Source organism: Manacus vitellinus, unplaced genomic scaffold, assembly GCF_001715985.3.
Source record: "Manacus vitellinus isolate BGI_N305 unplaced genomic scaffold, ASM171598v3 scaffold_2_pilon, whole genome shotgun sequence".
NCBI classification, from domain to species: Eukaryota; Metazoa; Chordata; class Aves; order Passeriformes; family Pipridae; genus Manacus; species Manacus vitellinus.
The window spans coordinates 46,432,263-46,451,544 of record NW_021940208.1 but is presented as its reverse complement, the minus strand read 5'-3'; the positions used below and the strand labels follow the sequence as shown (position 1 = coordinate 46,451,544).

At 40.6% G+C, this 19,282-nt stretch overlaps 1 protein-coding gene across 1 annotated transcript in view; it reads right to left on the bottom strand.

Annotated features, from left to right (window-relative positions):
- Positions 1 to 16,982, bottom strand: part of HS6ST3 (heparan sulfate 6-O-sulfotransferase 3) — a 281,868-nt gene extending 264,886 nt beyond the window's left edge. Inside the window, 2 exon segments of the mRNA XM_018070978.2 lie at positions 16,448 to 16,745; positions 16,748 to 16,982. Coding sequence (XP_017926467.2) covers positions 16,448 to 16,745; positions 16,748 to 16,982 — 533 coding nt within the window.
- Positions 16,983 to 19,282: the final 2,300 nt, after the last annotated feature.

Below are 19,282 nucleotides of genomic sequence, written 5' to 3'. Positions count from 1 at the left end.
TTCTGAGGAAAAAAAAAATCCATCATTTTTTAAAAAGCCTTGTAGTCCAAGATTTACAGTTACACTTTCAAGAGCCAGTGTGGTTTACCTTCAAAATGCCAAATGAAAGTAAAGGATTTCTTTGCTTTATACATATTTAAGAACTCACAGGTAGTATTTCTAAGCTACTACCATATACACCTGTGCTAACAGCTCTACCACTAAATAAAAAGCTGTCAGAATTTGCAGATTCAGAACTTCAGCTGAAAAGGATTTACCATAGCAGATATATCTAAGCACATCTTTTTATGTGCAAGCACTTCTCATACCAACATCTCATCAAGCCAAAAATGCCTTTGCATTATAGAAAGGATTAAAAGGTGCTATACGTGCAGCTCACAGAAATTTCACACAAATTTTACTGTATTCCATGATGATTATTTTGATTCAATGGATTTATAATCCATCTATTGCAGTGCAAGTGTCTCCATAAGTCTGAATTTGAGTGCTATATGGGCAATCATGGCCAAGAAACTTGAAACTGATGTGACAAACCAAGTACCTGTAAAGGTATGAAAAAATCAGGACAAGTAGAAACTTCCTGTCTCCTTGCCTCAAAAATCTGCATTTTATTCTGAAAAGTTACAAGGATTTCACTTCTGTTATAAAACATTTCTCTACCAATGATTCTCAAAATGAGCACTGTCCTACAAGGAGTCTTAAAATACAAGTTTTGGATAGGCAACTGCTAAGAGTTCAAGGATTTGAGCTATTTCTGAAGACAAGAAAAATATATTAGGTCACCTTATTGTGAGTTTTAAAAGCTGGGAAGAGCAATAGACTTCTACTCCACCTCTGTGTTCTGTGGATGGCAGTTCAATTTGGATTGAATTGCTGGTTAAAAAAAAAAAAATCTATATATAAAAAGTTGTAGCCACTTTTCAAAACTCCTCTTAAAACCTCCAGCAGTCTCCATTCCACTTCACTACTGAGCTACACATATCCTTCTGTTTTTCCTCCCCACTCAGTTTCAGTTCTGAAAGGCCCCAGTCTCTCAGAAACACCCACAGCCCTATCTCCATCTGCTCTGATTCTACCACTGCAATCCACATCAGGTTGCAACACATCCACGTCCTTTCTTTTCCCTCTACTAATCCTCCCACACCCATGCTTAAAACAAGGGTCCTCTAAACATTCTGGTTTTAAGCAAAACCAGGAGTCTGTCAACTTTAAGAACTTTCTCTGCCTGTCTACTTCTTGCTCTGGCCACACAGAACCCTAGAGCATACTTGCTATGAGCTAGTGAGTAAAAAGTCACTCTATCACATGGTTAGTGATGTCATGGCAGCTCATCCTATATTTGAGAGGCATTTGAAGTATCTTGCAGGGAAGAAGCACACAGCTTCCTTCCATGTAGACCCTCAACGTCAGACCTAGTTCCTATGAGAAAATGAAATTATATTATACCAGTTAAATTCTACATTTGTATCCCTTCCCTCACATCAATTACAAATTGTCACGGAGTAGGGAACTTGCTATTGATATAGCAAAGTTGCTGCAGCCAAGAAGTAAGCTTCCTCATTCATGGTGCCAATAAAACCTTTTATTTTCATCCCAAATAAGAGAGAAAAAACACAGTCTACATTAAAAAAAAAATATTAATTCATCCATTTAACTACTCATACATCTTTCTCGACCACTCCATAAACTTCATCTCGAGTATGTTCAAACAAACTCCATCTCAAGTGTGTTCATGAAATGAACTTCAGTTATACTGACCACTTCCATTTCTTTGAAATCCTTAACTCCCATGTCAAAATCAGAATTCCTGATTTGAAGTTTTCCATATTTCCACCTATGCTGTTATCCTTAACTGTTTTTCTCCTAACCCAGGTATTTCTGACTATCAACGCCTCCAACTAATTTTACCACCTTTTTCCACATCTAACCCACTACTCCAAATCACGAGGAATACATAAACAAGAAAGTAAACAAATCAACCAGTAATCAAAATCTTCTCCTTTTTATGAATGCGTGTGATTTTTTGAAAGGAACCACTGTGTGAACTGTTGACGTGTCATCCTATGGTTCAATTTTTTAAGAGTGAATTTCATTTGGGTTTTGGACTATCAAGTCTAACATCCTGATTTCAGTATACAATACAAACACCTAATTAAAGCCTCATCACCAGCAATACAAGAAAAAACAAAAACCCAACCAACAATACCAAGAAAAGAGTTAAAGTTACAGCAGTAGGGCTAACAACACAGCTCAGAGAGAAAACAACCACTTTTTACAACCAGTCTAAGCACCACACTGCAAAGCCCCACTGAGACCCTTGGCTTACCACCATTGCTGCATGAGCAGCAGATAAAGCTAGTTAGTTTACAGTATGAACTTCTGCACAATTTTCAGTCACATCTTTGCAACACGATCACATAAGCATCAACAGTAATTGAGAGCATTATATTGTTGGAAAAGGTCATTATTCTGTTCTGAATAAAACAGAAGAAAAAGGCCAAGCTCGCTCTAATAGTTTTTCAATAACAAGATAATGCTCCTGAATTTCATGTTCAAGACATTCTTCCCACAGCAGAATTTCAGATCTAGAAGACTGCAACTGAAGTGATGCAAAAAAAAGGCATATCATAAGATCTAAGAATAAATTTTTAGTTCTTCATTTGGAATCCTTTCCTAAAATTATGACCAGGAAAAGGTTTGAGATTGGAAAAAAACCACACAAAGATAAATATGGTTGTTGCTTTTATCTGAAACAGACTATGATTACCTAACTTCCTTTGCAGACATGTTTTTTGACTCCTTCCCAGATCCTAAACATAATTCAGGCATGATTTTCTATTGTAAAAGCCATATGGACCTCCACTGTGCTGTAGTAGGCAACTATCCACTAATTCTATTTCCTCTAATAGTTTCTCCTAGTTTTCCCACTGCAGATGTTAAGCTTATTGCTAAGTAGTATGGGGTTTTAAAAATTACTTTCAAATCGTCCAAGTTTTAAGCAGGAGGTCACATCCACATTTAGTAGTTTGGTGGTTGAATTCCTGAGCTCTTTTCAATACCATCTAGTTCTGGCAAATGGCAGCTATAAATACCATCTAGTTTATGCCATTCCCCCCCTCTATTTTTTTAAATTTGTTCCATAATTGCTTCTACCAACACTTCAATTTGAAGAGAGATCCTTTAATATATCCTCCATAATGAAAAGTTTCAGTTCAGAACTTCTTCAAAGCTTAAAAATGAACACAGATATGAGAGGTAAAACAACAGCTTCTTTTTTGATAGAGCTTTATTTCCAGGGGATAGAAGGAGAGATCACCTATTAGCCCTATGCACTCTCTAACAGGCTTCTTGTTCACAGCACATTTCAAAAAGATTAATTTTACACCTCCTGCAAATTGGTCCTCAAACTTCTTTCTTAGCTGTACTGCATTCTTCCCTCATCCTGCCAGAATTTATGAACCTTTGTATTCTGCTCTTGCAGACAAAACTTGAACTTTTAAAAAAATGGTGAAAACTACTCTGTGTAACCATCTCTTACCCTGCTGTTTAGCTATGTCACACCAGTTCTTTTTTGGACTTGCTATCTTCAATAAGGGCCTGCATTTTCTCCAAGACTGCCTTATGGTATTTTCAAGTAGTTTCCATGCACCTTGCAAGGATTTTAATTTTATAAATTGTCTTCAATACACTTTATAATTTTAAGTTGTTTTCTCCAACAAAAAAAAAAAACCCTCAAAGAGTTTTTTTCAGAGACAGAGGTAGACAATCCTTTAAGAGAAGTAAATAAATTTTACAGAACAACAGTAACACTTTGAACCAGATTCTGCACACAACAGCCAGAACCACATACAAAACTGCTTCTCCCTCTTCAGGTTTGCAGACTGACTGCTCCATGAAATACTCACTAACTGTGTCTAGCAATTTGGTCCCCACATCAATCATTGCTGCAGCCACTGCCACTACCATGCAGGCAGCAGGCTGACCAGGGAGTAATACAACTAGGAGGCTAGAAGAGAATGAAAGGCCCCAAAGAGAACGAAGGGGAAGAGAACAACCACATAATCAAGTCAGCTTGTGCGCATTTAGACACCACATTGCTCATGGGGCTCTAGGTCTTAGAATTATGTGTTTATCGTTTTTCATGAGCTGCCATTTGTCTTAATTTCTAACCCACGATTACAGAGAAAAAAAATTAGAATTCAGATACTAAATGTGAATTCAAGAAGTAGAAAGCAAACAAATCTCTATTAAAAGATAACACGAAAGCAAAGCTAACTTCTTTAAACTAGCTCTCAAAAAATTAAAAGAAATTAAAATTTGACTAGTGAAATTGAACAAGCCACTGCAGAGCCAAAACACCTGCTAAAAATTGGCTTGATAGAGCTATGTGCATTCCTGTGTCTTGATGAAAACAGATGTTCTATTTGGTTTTCCTTGCTTATTGCTTCTATGATGAGATCACTTTTTCTTCTGTGTACCCCAGGGGTATCTCCCTCTCTACTTGTACACAAGTTCTCCTCTTTACTTCATATATTTCCAGTCCCATTAAACCATCACTTTTCCTCCTCAGGTTCCAGAAGCGCTAACCACGTTCCTCCTTTGCCTCTGTGGCAGGGGGACAAAGCCAGGACCTATCTACTTTCCTTCACCTGCTGGGAAGGACTCGAGTTCTCCTTGCCTCAGGATGAAACTGGGGGCCCACACTGCAGAGCTGGGATTCAGTACTGCTGTCCAACAGCTGACGGTAAAACAGGAAATTTTTCTGTCAACACTAATCTCAAATACTTTCTTCTCCAAGACATTATAAAAGTAAAAGATTGAGGCATATGCTATTGAGACAACTTGCAATCATTTAATACTTTATCCTGGGAGAAACTGAACACAAATCCAAGGGAAGCAATTATAAAAGCCCTCTGAGCAGCAGCTTAAGGGAACAGACAGAGACACAGTTACACAGAAATGCATCTTTTCTGTCCCCTGTCTTTTCAGGTAGGGGGAAAAGAGCAATTATTTTTCCTTATTGGTTTCTGTGTACCACTAGGAACAGAAGGAACAATAAAACAAAGAATTTAGGATAGATGAAACAGGTCAATTCTGCTAGCTCTTGCAAAGCCAAACAGCTAAAAGCCCCTTCAAACTTCAGCAGGGCAGACAAGCTCAAGAGCTGAATGATTCAAGCCTGCAGCTGCCAAACATGCCAAGCAGAGATGAGCACCACTCTAACCAGCTCATTCTGTATGCAAAGCAAGCAGATACACTGCAAAGGCCATGTGAGTCACACTAGAAAAACACGTAAAACAAAGGCAAAAGAGCTGGCAAGATAGCTAGGACAGCAATGTGGGAGAGTGGGTAATATCAGGCTGACAAGAAGGTAAATCAAAAGTGTAGGATGTAACCTGAATAATACAAGAAACAGGAGGCATCTTTACAGAAAAAAAATGTGATTGTGAAAAAGAAACCTTTCTTTTTTCATGTATACTTTTAAGCTCTTCTGTTATCCATATATATGGCACAAATTGAAAATCCTCTAGTCATACCAAGCTTACTTCCTGAAATGATACACAACTTGCAATTTTGTTTAAAACATCAATGCAACTACAATGACCTTCTTGCTATGAATACTTCCCAGATCATTTCATTTTTTGTATTTTGTTTGGGTTTATTTAATATTTCCATAGAAACTACCTGATAATAGACTAGAATACAAGCAGCAGAGCATGAAACAAGAACTTTTAAAATTCTATCATCCCCACTGCTCTCCTAATCAAAGCCATAGTTCTGTGTGGCCACACTTAAGCTTCCCAGTCAATCCTTTAGTCAGATACAGTCCATCAGTTTTACTATTGCTCTGTAGCAAGGCCCAGCGGCCATTTAGAAGCCTGGTACTGACCCATATCACAATGGTATTCTTTATCCTATTGTCAGATATCTGGTAATTTAATAAAAATGAAAAGAGATATACCCTGAAAAAAAATAACCTGCACAAGTCAGAGGCAGTGCTGCAAAACTCAACACAGATTTCCATGGTCGTTGGCCTGTCAGCTTTGGACAAAAGATGCAGGAGACTTTGTTGTAGAAGGTAATGTGTTAGAGAGGGTCTGGGCCATTTAGGAAAAATAATTTCAGTTACTCCTTTCATTTAGGCAGCTAAATTCTCTATTTGAAGGAAACCATTTCAATGGGCATTTTCAGGCTTTAAAAGCTTGACAAAAAGGCATAACCACTTTACCACAGTTGAGCTGAAGCTTGTGACACAAGTTTAAAATGAGGACTTTAAACTTCACAAAACCAAAATGTTTAGTAGTAAAGAAAAAATATATACACACACAAACTAATTATTTGAGATCTCATCTGAATTTTTCCTGCTTAGCATTTTAAAGCATTTACAGTCCACTTACAAGAAATGTAAAGGAATAAGCACCAGTTCTTTGACTGTATATTTGCTGCTTTTTTTCTGGATTCTGTCTTTGCCTACAGAAGATTTTATACAGAAGCTTTGAGACTTGCACAATAGAACCTTAGATATATTGAAAGTTCAATCCAGTAACTCAACTTTCAAATAGAAAAAAGAACGGCAAAGCAGTTACACTGTTTCATTACAAACTCTGGGAAGTTATCTCATGTTAGCACACAACAAAGTTTTACACTATAATTTAACTGTGAACAGTTTAACGTCTATCTACAGTGCTAATGTTATTAAAGAGCTCTGAAGAGCACTGCCTGCAATATGAATTTGGAAATTATAAAAATGCTAGCTTTCTGGATAAAAATAATTTGAATAGAAATGGTTGACTCAACACATGCTGAAATAAAAAATAATTAAAAAGACAAATATGATTGCCTCTTATTTATTGAATTGCTTTTTTAGTTCTATTTTATCTACCAAACTCAGTTTAATAAGACCCTTCCTGGCACCAGAGAAGCATACCATCTCAGTTTTATAAGATATGTACAAAGGAACATATTTGTAACATATGCTTGAGGCCAACTTTACATTGGATGTCGTGGATGTATCACAGCACATTAAAAAGGTTATTGCTGGTAATAAGTTGTTTCTTTTGACAAATCAATGTAATGTTCACAGTGAAAGAAAATCAGTGCATATATTCTTTATTTAATAATCAAGGCTTCTGATCCTACTCAAGGAAATCTTAAATTGAGGAACAGGGAGCAGTTAAAATATCTACATCAGCACCTTCTGATTCTGCAGCATCTTCTCCACTGTAATCTTTCTTCCCATTTTCCATAAATAAAAAGCAAACCACACACTTACCTTCAAGAAGGATTCAAGGAGCTACAGGCTGATGAGCCTCATCTTCATTCCCAGAAAGGTGATTGAGCAAATTTCCCTGGAGCAGTGGATGTTGTTCGCACTGACATCAGTAAGGGCTTTGCCATACTTATTTGAGGCACACTGGTGAGACACGGAATAGGTGTTGGCATGCTATACAAAATCCAGCTGGTGGCTGATTACTTGCAGTGTCACTCTGGCAGTGATGCCAGTGCTGTTTAAATGTCTGTACTAATTACCTGAATGGTGGGCCAGAGTCTGGTCTCAGCAGGTTCAGGGGCAACCCCACACTGGAGAAAGAGATCAACACTCCAGAGAACAGTGCTTCTATTTTGAGCAACTTCAAGAGGTAAGAGAACTACATTGATGGGAAACTCAGGAAGATCAACCATAGTAAGTGGTTTACTGCGAGAGTGGTGGGACAGAAAAGTTGTGGATCACCCATCCCTGGAAGTGTTCGAGGCCAGGTTGGGTGAGGCTTTGAGGAACCTGGTCTAGTGAAAGGTGTCCCTGCCCATGGCAGAGGGGTTGGATCTAGATGATCTTTAATGTATCTTGCAACTCAAACCATTGTATGATTCCATGATTCCAAGTAAAAGAAAAAACTTGCACCTGAGGTAAAGTAAGAACACACAAGACAGACTGGCCATGGAGTGGCTAGGACACAGCTCTGCAGAAACAGATCTGGGGTTCCTGGTGGACACTGTATTGAATAACTGACAACAACAACCCTTTGGAAGTGAAGCCGGCTAATCAAGTATCAGGTTATGTTGGCAGGAGCTACTAACCAGGTTGGGGGAAGTGATTTCCTCTTACTCCCCCAATCATCAATCCCAAAACAGTTCTGTTGCTAATTTTTTTCCTCCTAAAATACTAGTTGTTTCAAGGTTGAATCATTGTATCATAATGACAGTCCAAATTACACCCTTAATTCATACAATCAGCCTCCTACACAGTGTTTGAAAAACTATATTCAGCAGTAACAGAACTTTGAAGGGACTTTAAGTTACCTTTTAGGCAACTGGGAACATTAAGACATCCAATGTAGCATTAGAAGTTTGGGTTATAAATACTTGCAGAGAAAAGGGAGCAAATTGAATGTAATATCAAATATATTAAAGAATACAGGCTTTCCCTTGCTTTCATCAGGTCTCATTCTGCACTAACAGCAGCAGAGTCCTTACGTTATATATAAGCTCAATTTACTTTCATGGCTGCACCAAACTCTGGGAGGAAATACTTTACTCCTGCTGACTTAGAAAGTAACACATGAAAACTGTCAACACACCTGAAGGGAGAAATCACTCATTTCAACCAGATCTCTATGCTTTCCATTCAGCTTCTCTGTGATCACTAGAGCTGAGCTGGCAGAGATTTATTCCTTCTCCACAAAGAATTCTAAAAAAATAACCCATGAGTAAGCTTACAATTTTATCCCTATTTTTGCTATTGGCTGGGTCTACAGATTTCATCTCTATCAGTGTAATGGCATTACATAGCATGTTTTTCCACTCACACAGTAATTTTTCCCATTCCACCTTGTAAGAGATGGTTTCATCTCTTACTCTTGTTGTTGTTTTCACATTGACCAGTTTGGTGAACAAAATGGCAGACTCTGTCTTAAACTCCTGGCAGGGCTGTCTTCATAGTCTTGAGAAGACATTTTTAGACTACTTGCCAGCCCCCCTGGAGAGTCTACAGCAGAGAAAAGTTACATTTTCCCATCTCAGCAGAGCCAGCCTGCCCAGATACCAATGGTCTAACCAATCAGCAGCGTGGAAGAGTCAGCCTGGAGGCAAGCCAGCCAATGAGCATCGACCGTGGGGTATTTAAGACTGTGCCCAGCATCGCCAGTAGAGAGTTTTTTGTTGGTAGTCTTTTGTTTGGGGGGGTCCAAGACAGCTGGAGTTCAGTTTTGTTTGGGCCCAGGACACATGGTGTTCAAGATCCAGTCCAATAGGTTCCAGTGTTCCAGTCTGCTCCGGTCTTGGCCCCACTCCTCACTCCACTGCGCCTGACTCCATCTCGCCTGCCTCCGTTCCACCTCTTCCACTTGCCTTCAGCTTGGTCGGGTTCAACTCAGGGTCCAGTGTTGGCTGCTGACCTCTACGGCTGCTTTCGCCCATCTCGCCTGCCTGCCGCCGTCCCGCCTACCCATCCACCCTGCTCACCACTTGCCTCCATTCGACAGTCCTCCTGCTGACTGCCTGAGGTTGTATGCACCCGATTTCTTCCCTCACCAGTGGTGGCAATCCTTTTGTAATTTAATTTTGTAGCTTTTCCCTTTCCTTATTTCTCCCCCTTCTCCTCCCCCCTTCCTTTGTTTTTATCACTTACTTATTGATAAAAATAAAGTTCATTTTCTGTTTGAGACTTTAACATTTGGATTTAGTGCCTTAATCTTGTCTTCGTAGCATCCATTTAAAGAATCTTGTTGCAGCCACTAATCGGACTGTAACACACCTCAAATCGATATATACCCTAATGCTATGTAAGAATTTAAGCAATATCCTACTCAAGAGGATTGGAAATGATTCTAAATTAGGCAGCTAGTTAACATAAATTAAAAAGCATCTTAATAACATGAGAAAGTTATGACAGCTGCTATGTCTTATAGCACTGTACAGTCTTATGGGATACTCCTGACACTTCCACTCTTTTTTCTCCCCTAGGATTTCTCTGTCTGGCTCCTGCATAAAGAAGAGAATAGCTCCTCCATTTTAAAGAAAATCTTATTAGACAATCTATTTTCCAGAATGAAATACCAGAAGCAGCCAAATTTTCTTGGGTAAATCACTAAATTCTCCTCCAAATAACTAGAAGAACTGCTGCTCAGGTAATCATTTTCATAACATGCACCTCTCTGACTCAAAACTTACTCAGTTTCACAGTTACTTGTAAATTACAATGATGAGTGAATAAGAACAATCCATTTCTGATTGAAACAATGCTGACCACTGTTTTAACATTACTAGCAATTAACAGCAAACATGAGTTCTAGTCATTTTTGTAGGTAACCTGGTGACATTTACTGCAATAGCTTCAAAAGTCTGAAGACAAGATTTATCTTTGGGTGAAAAGTTTTCCAGAGCTGTGACAATTCTGATGCTGAAAAGTTCTGTGCATAGCAATCATTTTGTCTGCTACTCTGGGCAAGGGAAACCTCACAGGCGACACAGTGCAAAAAGTAGTTAAGGAGAGTAGCAAGTTGTTGCCACAAGTTCTAGAGAAGTTGTCTTTCAACTCATAGAAGAAAAGACTAGCAGACAATGTTACTGTCTCAACTTGGATCAAATCAGTCTAATTTCCCTCTAAAATACAGTAATTGACTTCAAATAGGAACATGAAAAATTAAATGCTTTTCAAAAATAATTATGACTTTGGAAAACATCTCCAATTAGTAACATAAGCCAGAAAAACACAGCCTAGAAAAAAAAAAAATCATGTGGCAGGGGCAGAACTCCCTGGAAAGCAATTCTGAGAGATATATTAAACAAAAACTTTATTACCAAGGGATTTCATTCTATTCAATGTTTGCATCAACAGTGTGGATGCTGAATACAAAACACATTTATTAAATATGCCAACTGATGAAAAGCTAGGAAGGACAAAAAAAATTAAATCAATTTTGCAAATTAAAGGTATTGACAGAAGACGAATGAAATCCATTGGGCAATGGAAATATACGTAGTAGTCTTTATAGAAAATTAATAATGTCTAAATCCCAAGCTGACAGTCAATGTCAGGCAGTTGCAAAATGGCAAACATCAGTGAAGTGTAGAGGCACAAACACAACTTTAAGAATAAGCAAAATAACCTTTTTTGGTCCACTTGGTACTGTACTCCCAACAGAGCATCACTTTTCAAGAAAACAACTGACACAAACCCAAAGAGGAGGAACACAAAGAATCGCCCACGATATAGAGTGAACTGAATTTGGTTACTATTTAAGCAGGGAAGGTTGAAAGGGGACTTCCTAAGAACCAAAGTATTGAGTAGGCTACTGAAGAGAAAAGGAGATCGATTTGTTCCCAGTTTCTCAAAAGACAGAAGATGCAAAGGGTTTAAAATTGAAGTTAACAAGACTCACACTGAGCACTTGAGGGAAGCAACACCACTTCCCAATTGTAAGGACAATGAAACCCTCGAGCAGATTACCACTATTCTTTTAAAGCATCCAGCACTGGAGACAGTTAAGGAAGAAAAAATCCCCACAGTCAGTAGCAGGACCACAGGAAATTGTTTAATCCTTGTTGTTCCTTATATTAATAAAAATAAATTCTATAGAGTTTACTGGCTCCAACATTCATTTCATTAGAAGATACTAAGGTAAAGTAGAGAATTTGTGCTTTTTTCAGTTTAAACATTTATGACATTTTATTCTCTTCTCCCCACTACCTTCAGCCTAATCCTAATTTTCAATTAGCACTCTTACATTTTTGTGATGATCATAGTTATCACAGCTGCAAAGATTAGAGTCCATCTTATGCTCTGTTATTGCTAGAGGTTTAAAAATACTCAGTAGTCAAATAAAGGACTGCATAAGAAGAAAAAGGAATTCTACTGACAGTTTCTATTCAACTCTCTTCATTCCGTAACTCATGGGTTTACTGTTGATTTACACTTCCACAGAATAATGGAGCACACAGTAAGTTAAACAGACACGAGGAAATGGGGAATATAATGGAAGCAAATTAATGAAAATCAATAGTTTTGAAGACTAAACTGCATTGACAATAAAGCTTATGGGGTTTACACAATTCAAGTGATTTCACTGTTTCATATCAGAAAATTAGACAACACTTTCAATGCAGTGTTCTTTCAAGTGTTTAAAAGATTGCCTTCCTAGTTTAATCAAACTTGTAATAAATAATAATGAATAATTATTAATTATATTGCAGGTACATCAGCAAGGGAGAAAATGTGCCTTGATCAGGACTCCTCTCAATCCCTCATACATAGATCAGAGAGGCAAAGCAAGCCCTACCTCACACACCAAGTTTTACCAGGTAACCTAACAGAGGCAGACAATCATTTTGGACAATGTCTCTGCAATATTAGATGTGGAACTCTTCTCATCTAGTTTTAGACATCAAGTCCCAATTCACAATTTTAGTCTTTCCTTGCTGACAGTGAATGGAAGAACTGCCCCTCTAGAAGACAATTCAGCAGGTCTCAGACATGTCTTAGACCCTCCAAAGGACTGCCTCCATAATTCTGTTTCTCCCCACTGTCTACAGAGGCAGCCTAATGTCACTCACTCAGAATTGACACCAACTCTTCCCTGGTATACCAGGTTAGACATCTTAACAACATTTCTGTTCCCTTTCTTTCCTCAAGCAATGCTGGCTAAGGCTCCACAGTCTCAGCTTCTTGGCACCGCTGAAGGAAAGACAAGTTCCGGAGGTTGAGCTGAACACAAGAATCACCAACTTCAGTGACTTCCAGAGAGGGGAGGGCAAAGCAAATACACAATAGACTGTTTTTTAAAAATAGGGAGAAAAAAAAACCCCAAACCAAAAAGGATTCCATGCCAGTCTAAGTTACTTTCTGCTCTAACAGCCATTCTGTTAAATGGCAAGGGGCAGGGAGGGGATGGACTATGCCCTGATGCAAGAACTTCCATATGGATGTAACTGCATCTACATGGGAAAAGTCCCACTGCTTTGATAATATTAAATATTTGCAATGTTGATTTAAAAACTACACTAAAAAAAATTAATTTAAAACTGCATCAGCTGCATACCCTTCTCAATATCATCACTATCCAGATAGCAACTTTCATAAAAGTGAAAGCTACACATTAGTATGAAAAACTAATAGCCTGGCCCTGTAAACACTTAAGTAGGTATTTCAGCAGAACATTTAACATGCTGAAAATGAAAACATATGCAAATTTTTGAAGAAGTAAAGTCTACAGTTTTTGGTTTGGTTTGGTAATTTTTTGAAGTAATGTCATTCAAAAGAATTACTTTGCTTTTAAACAAAAAAGATAGTTCTACAACTTGACAATAGCATTCAATACATTGACAACAGCCAGCTTTTCATACTGAAGTGCCTAAGCTGGGACAGGTCACACCATACCATTAAGTCACACAAAAAGTCGACGCCGGCACATGGGCTTCGAGAAGTTCAAATTTTTGAGGCACAGCAGCAGTTTCTGCCCCAAGTTCCTATTTGGGTCCTGAGACTTCAAAACTCCAACATTAGCAACAGGAAAAACTAAGACAAATTCTCTTCAAAAGCCTAATGAGATTTAAGAAGTAAAACACCTTTAAACACACTGTCCATGAAAGACAAAGACCCAGGGTGAGGAGAGGTTATGCTTCACATGTCTTCCAGGACCATTAGGACCATTATCCACTCCCTCCTTTCCCTACCAGGTAGCCCCTTCCTCCATGAATTCTAATTATAGCTTTCTCATGAAATCTTCTGAAGACCTGTGTTAAAAGATAGGAATTAATCTAACTTATAATATTACTAGCCACCTCAGAAACAAATTTTCAGAATGAGGACACATACACTATAAATTTCCTATTCCCTCTATGTAATAAAAGACAGACCACATATACAGAGATCTGAAAGAACAGAATATACTAACACTTCCTATGTGGAGAAACAAAAAAAGTTCTAAAATACACTTAACATCTTCACTTCATGAAATACATGGCACAAAAAAATCAAACACATTGGTACCAAATTCATAAAACTATTTGTCCCATTAGCCACAAATAAAATTCATTTTCGGGTATTTAACCAATGTAGCCTACTCTTCTGACACCATAGCTGGAAGGGAGAGGAGAAAAGTTGAGCTATTCAAGGAAGTGTAATGTCTCAAATAAATTCAGAAGCTTTAAAGAATGACTTAAAAATAATCAGTATGCTTTATGTTAGACTCATATGCCAGTTTCTTGCCTATTTTAGGCATACAGTCTCCTCAATTCACCATTCAGACATTTAAAAAAGACTTAGATGCATGCCTCTAATAGTACAGCAAAGTAGTTTGGGCTTGATTCCAACTTCACCAGAAGCAAAGACATTCACAGCAAAGACAATCCATACTTCAGGGCTATTTGATTCCTTTTACAGCTCCTTGAAAAGCTGAATTCAAGCTGCACGATCATAATGAGGAAACAAAGGGGAAATTGTAAAGGCGTTTGTCTAGTACAGGATATATTATAGGAATAAACAAGTATTAGAACAATGAAACAAATTATTATTCAGAGCACTTTCCTCACATAAGTAAAGAGAAATCAAGAAGCGCAATGCTACACTAACCAAATCATTCACTAACTAAACAAACTAAACAAAAAACACTAACCAAAAAAAATTAAGGGAACACTATTCACCTATAGTGGCGAAGCATCACTACGTGTCTTTCTTAAATCAAATTAATTACTAATTATCCCCTGAATAACTAGTATGACCTGCTGTGTAGTTCAACTCTAACTTTTAAATTTACTTAATACAGTCATGTTTTTATTTAATAGTATTGAAACCACTACTCTGATTTTAGTGCCCGTGTGTAATCTTTGCAACTAAATTCAGCACTCAATTGTTTATCTACTAATATTTGTCACAAGAAAGAAGTGGACTTTAGTTACAGATTATGTGTTTTCAAGCATTTTTACAAGCATTACTCTTCCTCCCCCCCTCCCTGGTTTACATTACAAGTTTCCTGAATATTCCTTAAAGCCGTACAGCTACCAACAAGTTACTTTGTCCTTAAAGGCATTCACAGCATTTCTCTTCCATTAGCACACAAACACATACATCTTCAGCTAAATTTGTCTCCCGTAAAATTGTATGAATTACCTTAACAGTATTATGCAAGTACAGTCCAAGTCCACAACCATCCACAATAAATTCAAATTACCCTGACTGAAGTCTTTCCAAATGTGACTAGCTTTGCGGTATGGGAGGGCCTTTGATAGTCACATCAAATAATCTTCAAATTTTTCAACAACAATAATCTGTCTCAATGAATAAGCCCTGTGAAAATGTGTCCATGTATTTCATGGACTGTACATGTATTTAAATTACAAGATACAAAACACAATGTGTGAGCTGTTCTACTGAAGATTTAAAGTTCGTGGACTTGTAAAATCGAGATGGATACTAAAATGAAAGAACATAAGGTACATTCTTACTTTTTAAAAAGGTATTTTTCCTATATTTTCCTAAATATTTTATAGATGTTGAAGTTACAATTATTAAAGTGCAGAGGTTTAAGAGCAAATTCAGCTCATAACTCCTTAATACACATGTTCAAAATCTATCATACAAATAAAGACAGGATCTAATAATAGCCTGAAAAATCTGACTGAATGGCAAATAAATCAGAACAAAGACCAAAACTTACTGAATCACCTAGAGCTATCTCTTATATAGAAGAATCACCCATCTGAAGTTTTTCCACGTTTAAAACAGACAAGACCTTTCACAAGACTCAGGAAAAACAATATAATATGGAGAGAGGTAGCATGCACACAAAATTCCGGTTTTCAGTGCCTTTAGATCATCGAAGGGAACTAACAGTGAGATTTTTGCTAGGACTGCGTTCCCTGCACAGAGCCTGGCACACATGGTCTCCTTACTTTGAGCTTGCCCGTACTGCGAGCGGTCAGTACACCGCGGGAAACAGATAACCAGCCTATCTACCAACACGAAACACGAGGAAAAGAAGAATTTAAGGGCTTCTGGGTACTTCAAACTACCCTAGTTACATGATTCAGCAGCTGCAAAGATCTATCAGACTCTGCAGAGGCACTCTCCTTACTGCAGAAGACTGTAGCGTTTTGTTTAAAACAACTTTCTAAAGGACAAATAGATAGGAAAAACTTGCAGGAAAACGAGTTTTTCTTTCGCTGATCTGTACCACAGGCAGATGCACGCGCGCTACGTGGAGTCCGCACAGATCTGAGGCGAAGCGAAAGCACGACAGGTAACACACAGAGAGGGCAACAACCCAAACCCCGAACTAGAACCTCCGCCAAAACAGAAGCCTTCGTCTCCCCACCGTTTGCTTCTGAATGACAAAGGCGGCGGACAGTTCTCGCCCGACTGCCGGGGAGCGGGACCCGCTGACAGGGCACCTTCCCAGGGCACTTGGAAAGGCGGGATGCGATTTCGAGCACCTGGAAATCAGACACTGACCTGAGGGTGCGGTTACCGGCGCATCCGCGGCGCTCCATGGCGGCGGGCACGCAGCTGGTGAGCTCGGTCCAGTCGGCGTGCAGCCCGCAGCTCCAGCCGGTGGAGAAGCGGGAGAAGAGCCAGGTGTCCTTGTCGCCGCCCGGGCGGTGGCAGGCGCACTTCTTCTGCCCGGCCCGGCAGTAACAGGGCTGTTCCAGGTGGATGTTGCGCACCAGGTGCCGCCCGAAGGTGGTGCCGCCCGTCTTCTGGATGTGGAGGAAGACGATCACGTCGCGGCCCCGCATGTCGAACCGCACCAGCAGCTCTCCCGTTCGCGAAACGGGAATCTGGGCCGCCAAGCCTGGCAGCGCCCGCCGCCTCCTCCTTCCTCCTCCCGCTCCGCCGGCCCCCCCGCGGCGGGCGGCCGAGGCCGCCGGGCGCGGCGGGGGCAGCGGCGCCGGGGGCAGGCGGGCGACACGTACTGGTTAGCGAGGAGCAGGAAGAGCAGCGCCCAAGCCAGCGGCGCAGCAAGCCACCTGTTGGACGCTCGTTCCATGGCGGGCGCGGGGAACGGCGCGACGTGGGCTCAGGCGCTGCCGAAGCGCTGCCGGGGCGGGCCGCCCCCTCGGATCCCGCAGCCGAGGGGCGCCCGGCTCCTCCCGGACGGCAGATGGTCCCTTGCCGGTGGCGCGGCTCGCCCCACTCAGCCCAAGCGCGGCGCGCCGCATCCCGCCCGGAGGCAGCCATCACCGCGCCCCGCTCCCCGCGGGGGAGGGCGGGGGGCGCGAAGGCGCGAGCGCCGTTCCCCGGGACGCGCTGCGACGTGCAGCGGCGGAAGCAGCAGCTCCCGATAGCCGATCCCGCTCCGCCGGCAACTGCCGCAGGCCCAAACCACACCGCTCGGCCCTTCCCGCGGGCGCGCCCCGCCCCGCCCGCCGGGCCCAATCGGGGCACAGCCGGCCGCCCCAACGGCCAATGGGCGGGCGCAAGCAGCGCCGGACCCCGCCGCCAATGAGCGCGGCGCGCGTGCGGCGAGCGGGTGGGAAGTCGCACTCTTCAGCGCCCGTCAGGTGCCGGCCGGAAGCCGGCGCGCGTGAGTGCTGGAGGGAGCGGGGCAGCCAATTGAGGCGCCGGGGCGAACGAAAGCAAGCCAATGATGGACCGCGGCGGCCTTCCAGGTGAGCGAGGCTCTGTTAAATCCTTTCGCGTCCCGTGTGTTCTTCCTCAGCGAAAAAGGTGTCTGGTACGGCTCGCGGTTTCAAGCCTGTGTTTATAACCCCGAGTGGCTCACACAAGCAGGTCGGACCACCCCACAGGCTAACTAATTCATTGCAGATTATAACTGATCCCCCTTGCTTCTGGTTCTTGCGGTCTTCAGAGCACGAAGTCGCAAGTGCTGAACTGATTTTGGAGAAAACTTTTATCTCCCCGAGGCACTAATATTGGCTCCCCAGCAGCTGCTCTGTTAACATTTCACAAGTCCGTTTTTCAATCCCTTTCGCATATTTACAACAATCCACTGCTTGAAACTGTGCTGCTTTCCCTATTGAAAACTAATTTTTTGAATGTCTATTCAAATCTTTAGCTCGCAGGTCCCACTTAGCTGAGTTTTGCCAAAAAAACCCTCAATGTTTTGCCTGCAATGAGTTCTCCATAATTTTAAAAGTCTATTACAACCACTTCATAACCAAAACCAAGCCTCGTACGGCTCCTCGATTATAATATATTAATATGCAAAGCATTTTGTGTTAGAACTGATTGCGCATCTCGGTTATTTAATTACAGAATGCCTTATTTACTGAGGGATTAATTAGATATCTGACAGTGCTAAAGCAACTTTCTTGCTTCACTCTGAGGACAAATTCACCTCTGGAAGGCTAATAACAGAAGAGCAGCGCCTTCCCCTGGGACCATTTAATCTCAGAACTTATAAAAATAGACAAATGTATTTTAAGCTAAAGATTTTTATATGAAAAGCAAGAATACTTGTACTCTTGGAATGGAGTATTTGCTCTCATTAAAGCTTGCCAGAAGTAATAGAAATTACCATAAAATTGTCTAAAACTTTAGTGTTGCAAGGTGTCCCCAAGAACAACAGCCTACACCACCCAGCCTTCAAACAAATAGGGCACATGCACACTTCCAGTGCCACACAGCAGTGTTACAATATTACACCAGTAAAAGTCTGAGAGTGGCATATTTTTGGGTCTTGCCAAAACATGAAAAGAGATGATGCACTTCTATCTTCTGTGAAATTTTGTACAAAGAACGCCATGTATTACCTAGTGAAATTCATCCTTGTACAGCCACACACCACAGTACTGGCAGCCCAATCCCTTCATCCTTTGGAAGAAGAATGCAAAGTCTGGTGTCAAACCAACCTCTTCAGTCTTCTTCCTCTAATAACAAGAGGTGTGCACCCACTGACTCTTACCAAAGTATAAACCAGCAATTTTGCCTTGGAAAATTACCGTGTTCTTTGCCAGCACAAGCAGCAGAGCACCTTTCTTTTCTTTAGAGATACCAGACTCTCTTCTCTGCTTTGACCACTACCATGCTCACTTGTTTTCAGACTCCCTGAGCCCCCCAAGTGTGGACTTAGCGAGGTTGCCTCTTAACCTCTCCCTTTTACTAGGTGACAGGAAGCCTGTTCCAGAGGAATTTAAATACTTATACATGTAAGATACAGTAGCATTTTGTTCTCACCTCAGCCTATTCATTACCTAACAAGCAATGGGGGTAAATTCATATTTGAAATAAAACACTGCTAAAAGATTGAGGTTGAATTATGTCTCATCATGCTTTTAGTAAATACGGAAATGCTATTATAATTTAAGATTTTCTCAGATTGATGAC